Here is a 1,905-nt window from a genome sequence, read left to right as displayed (position 1 = left end):
GCGCAGCCTCAGGGGCATCCTTTTGTGAACTGGCAGCTGGCCCGGATCAGCGCCAGGGTGTGAGGGCGCTGGTGGCGTTCATTCAGTCGGCGAGTTTGCACGGCATAGCAGCAGTCGGTGCGTGTGACTGCGGCAGCCTGCACAGGTGCGCGCATCATTCGTGCTTCACCCGCCGTCGCGGCACCCCCAACCCCTCCAGGTCATGAGAAGTACTTCAGGACCACCGCCTACGGCCTCACTGGGCACCTCCCAGATTACGCATGGTGCGCTCACATGGGGGCCACTAAGGGTGCAGACTCTTTTAACCCGTCACACCGCGCACCGCATCCCGCCGCCCCTGCTGCTGCGCCCATCGCGCGCTCTCACCAGCCTGACCACACGCATGCCTGACTCGACACCCGGCCTGATGCAGCATGATGCTGGGGGCCAACATGGGTGTCGTGGGCATGGCCAAGGAGCACCTGGGCGTGGCTCTGGCCCTCAAGGTGCCGGTGTTCTTCATCGTCACCAAGACAGACATCTGCCCGGAGCACGTCCTCAAGCAGACCCTGGCGGTGAGGGGGAGGAGGGCAGGGTTGAGGCTGGGTGGTGGAGAGTGGGCGGCAGGAGCGCGGTCGCCAGCACGCTGGGTTGCACACATGGCCTGTGGGGCGTTCCCTGGTACAGGTGTGCGAGGAACGCCGCCCCTTGCCACCTGACACCTCCCAGTGACTGGGAGGCTGTCATACACACACACACACGCACGCGCGCACACACACGCACACACACGCACACTCCTACCCACGCGGACATAAACACGCAGTATATGTCACTCCCTCCCTCCCTCCCACTCTCTTCCCCCACTCAATCGACCGGCCAGTCCCTGGCCTCCATCCTGCGCAAGCCAGGGGTGCGCAAGCGGCCCTTCCTGGTGCGCTCCATAGACGACGCACTGCTGGCTGCACGCGTGATGGGGGCGGAGGCGCTGGCGCCCATCTTCCTCACGTCAGCTGTCACAGGGGCCGGCCTGGACCTGGTGGGGCCCGGGGAGGGGGGGCCGGTGCCGCTGCACTTGCATGTGTGGGCCAGGGGGGTTTCCCCCCAAATGCCAAGCAGACATGTCCGCACTGACGTCAGCAGGTGGCAGCGTCCTGCTGTTGGTGTGGTCGGCAAGGCGACACACGCAGGAGTTGTGCTTCTGCTCCTGGTGCTGCGCTGTCCTGCCGCTGAGACCAACACCACGCCCCCAACCATGGCTGCCTCGCCCCTCTCGTGGCGTCTCAGTACCACCCTCCACACCCACCCACCCAATCCCTCGGCACCCAACACACCACAGCCTTGCACAGCCCCCAGCCCTCGTCACCCAATACAGCCCTGACACCCCCCTGCCTGCGCCCCCGCTCCCTACCCCCACACTACCCAAGGTGCGCCTGTTCTACAGCCTGCTGCCCCAGCGCCAGCGCTGGGCCGAGCTGCGCGGCGAGCCGGCCATGTTCATCATCGACGAGGTGTTTGGCGTGCCTGGGGTGGGCACGGTGGTGGCGGGGACGCTCAAGAGGGGGGTGCTCACGCCGGCCAGCAGCCTGCTCCTTGGGCCAGACATTGCGGACGGCAGCTTCAAGGTGCGCAGGCGGGGTAGGGTTTTGAGGGGGGAGTGAGTGCTGGCGTGCAAAGTTGGGGAACGATTGGGCCATGCCTCATCTGGCTCCAGAGAAGCACGAGTTGATGGGTCTGTGGCGTGTTGTGAGGCTCGCAGTCATTGACGGCCACGCAACCTGCGCTGGCAACGCCCAAACGCCTTGCCTAGGCTGCATTACACCCCTGTACCCCTCCTCATGCCATGGCAAACGCGTATACACACACGCGCGCACGCGCACACACACACACACACACACACACACACACACACACGCGCGCACACACACA

The 1,905-nt window shown here is 65.5% G+C and overlaps 1 protein-coding gene across 1 annotated transcript in view; it reads left to right on the top strand.

The window, feature by feature from the left end:
- The window catches only part of MNEG_13886 (GTP-binding protein 1), a gene marked incomplete at both ends in the record, with an annotated part of 3,466 nt that extends 1,761 nt beyond the window's left edge, over positions 1-1,705 (top strand). The window contains 5 exons of the mRNA XM_014037642.1: positions 200-263; positions 413-554; positions 860-1,015; positions 1,404-1,601; positions 1,691-1,705. Of these exons, the coding sequence (XP_013893096.1) occupies positions 200-263; positions 413-554; positions 860-1,015; positions 1,404-1,601; positions 1,691-1,705 (575 nt within the window). The remainder of the gene's footprint in view (positions 1-199; positions 264-412; positions 555-859; positions 1,016-1,403; positions 1,602-1,690) is intronic.
- Between the last annotated feature and the right edge of the window lie 200 nt (positions 1,706-1,905).

This window comes from Monoraphidium neglectum, assembly GCF_000611645.1.
Source record: "Monoraphidium neglectum strain SAG 48.87 unplaced genomic scaffold scaffold04111, whole genome shotgun sequence".
NCBI lineage: Eukaryota > Viridiplantae > Chlorophyta > Chlorophyceae > Sphaeropleales > Selenastraceae > Monoraphidium > Monoraphidium neglectum.
Note: the sequence above shows the minus strand (reverse complement) of the source record. Positions and strands in the feature narration are given on the sequence as shown.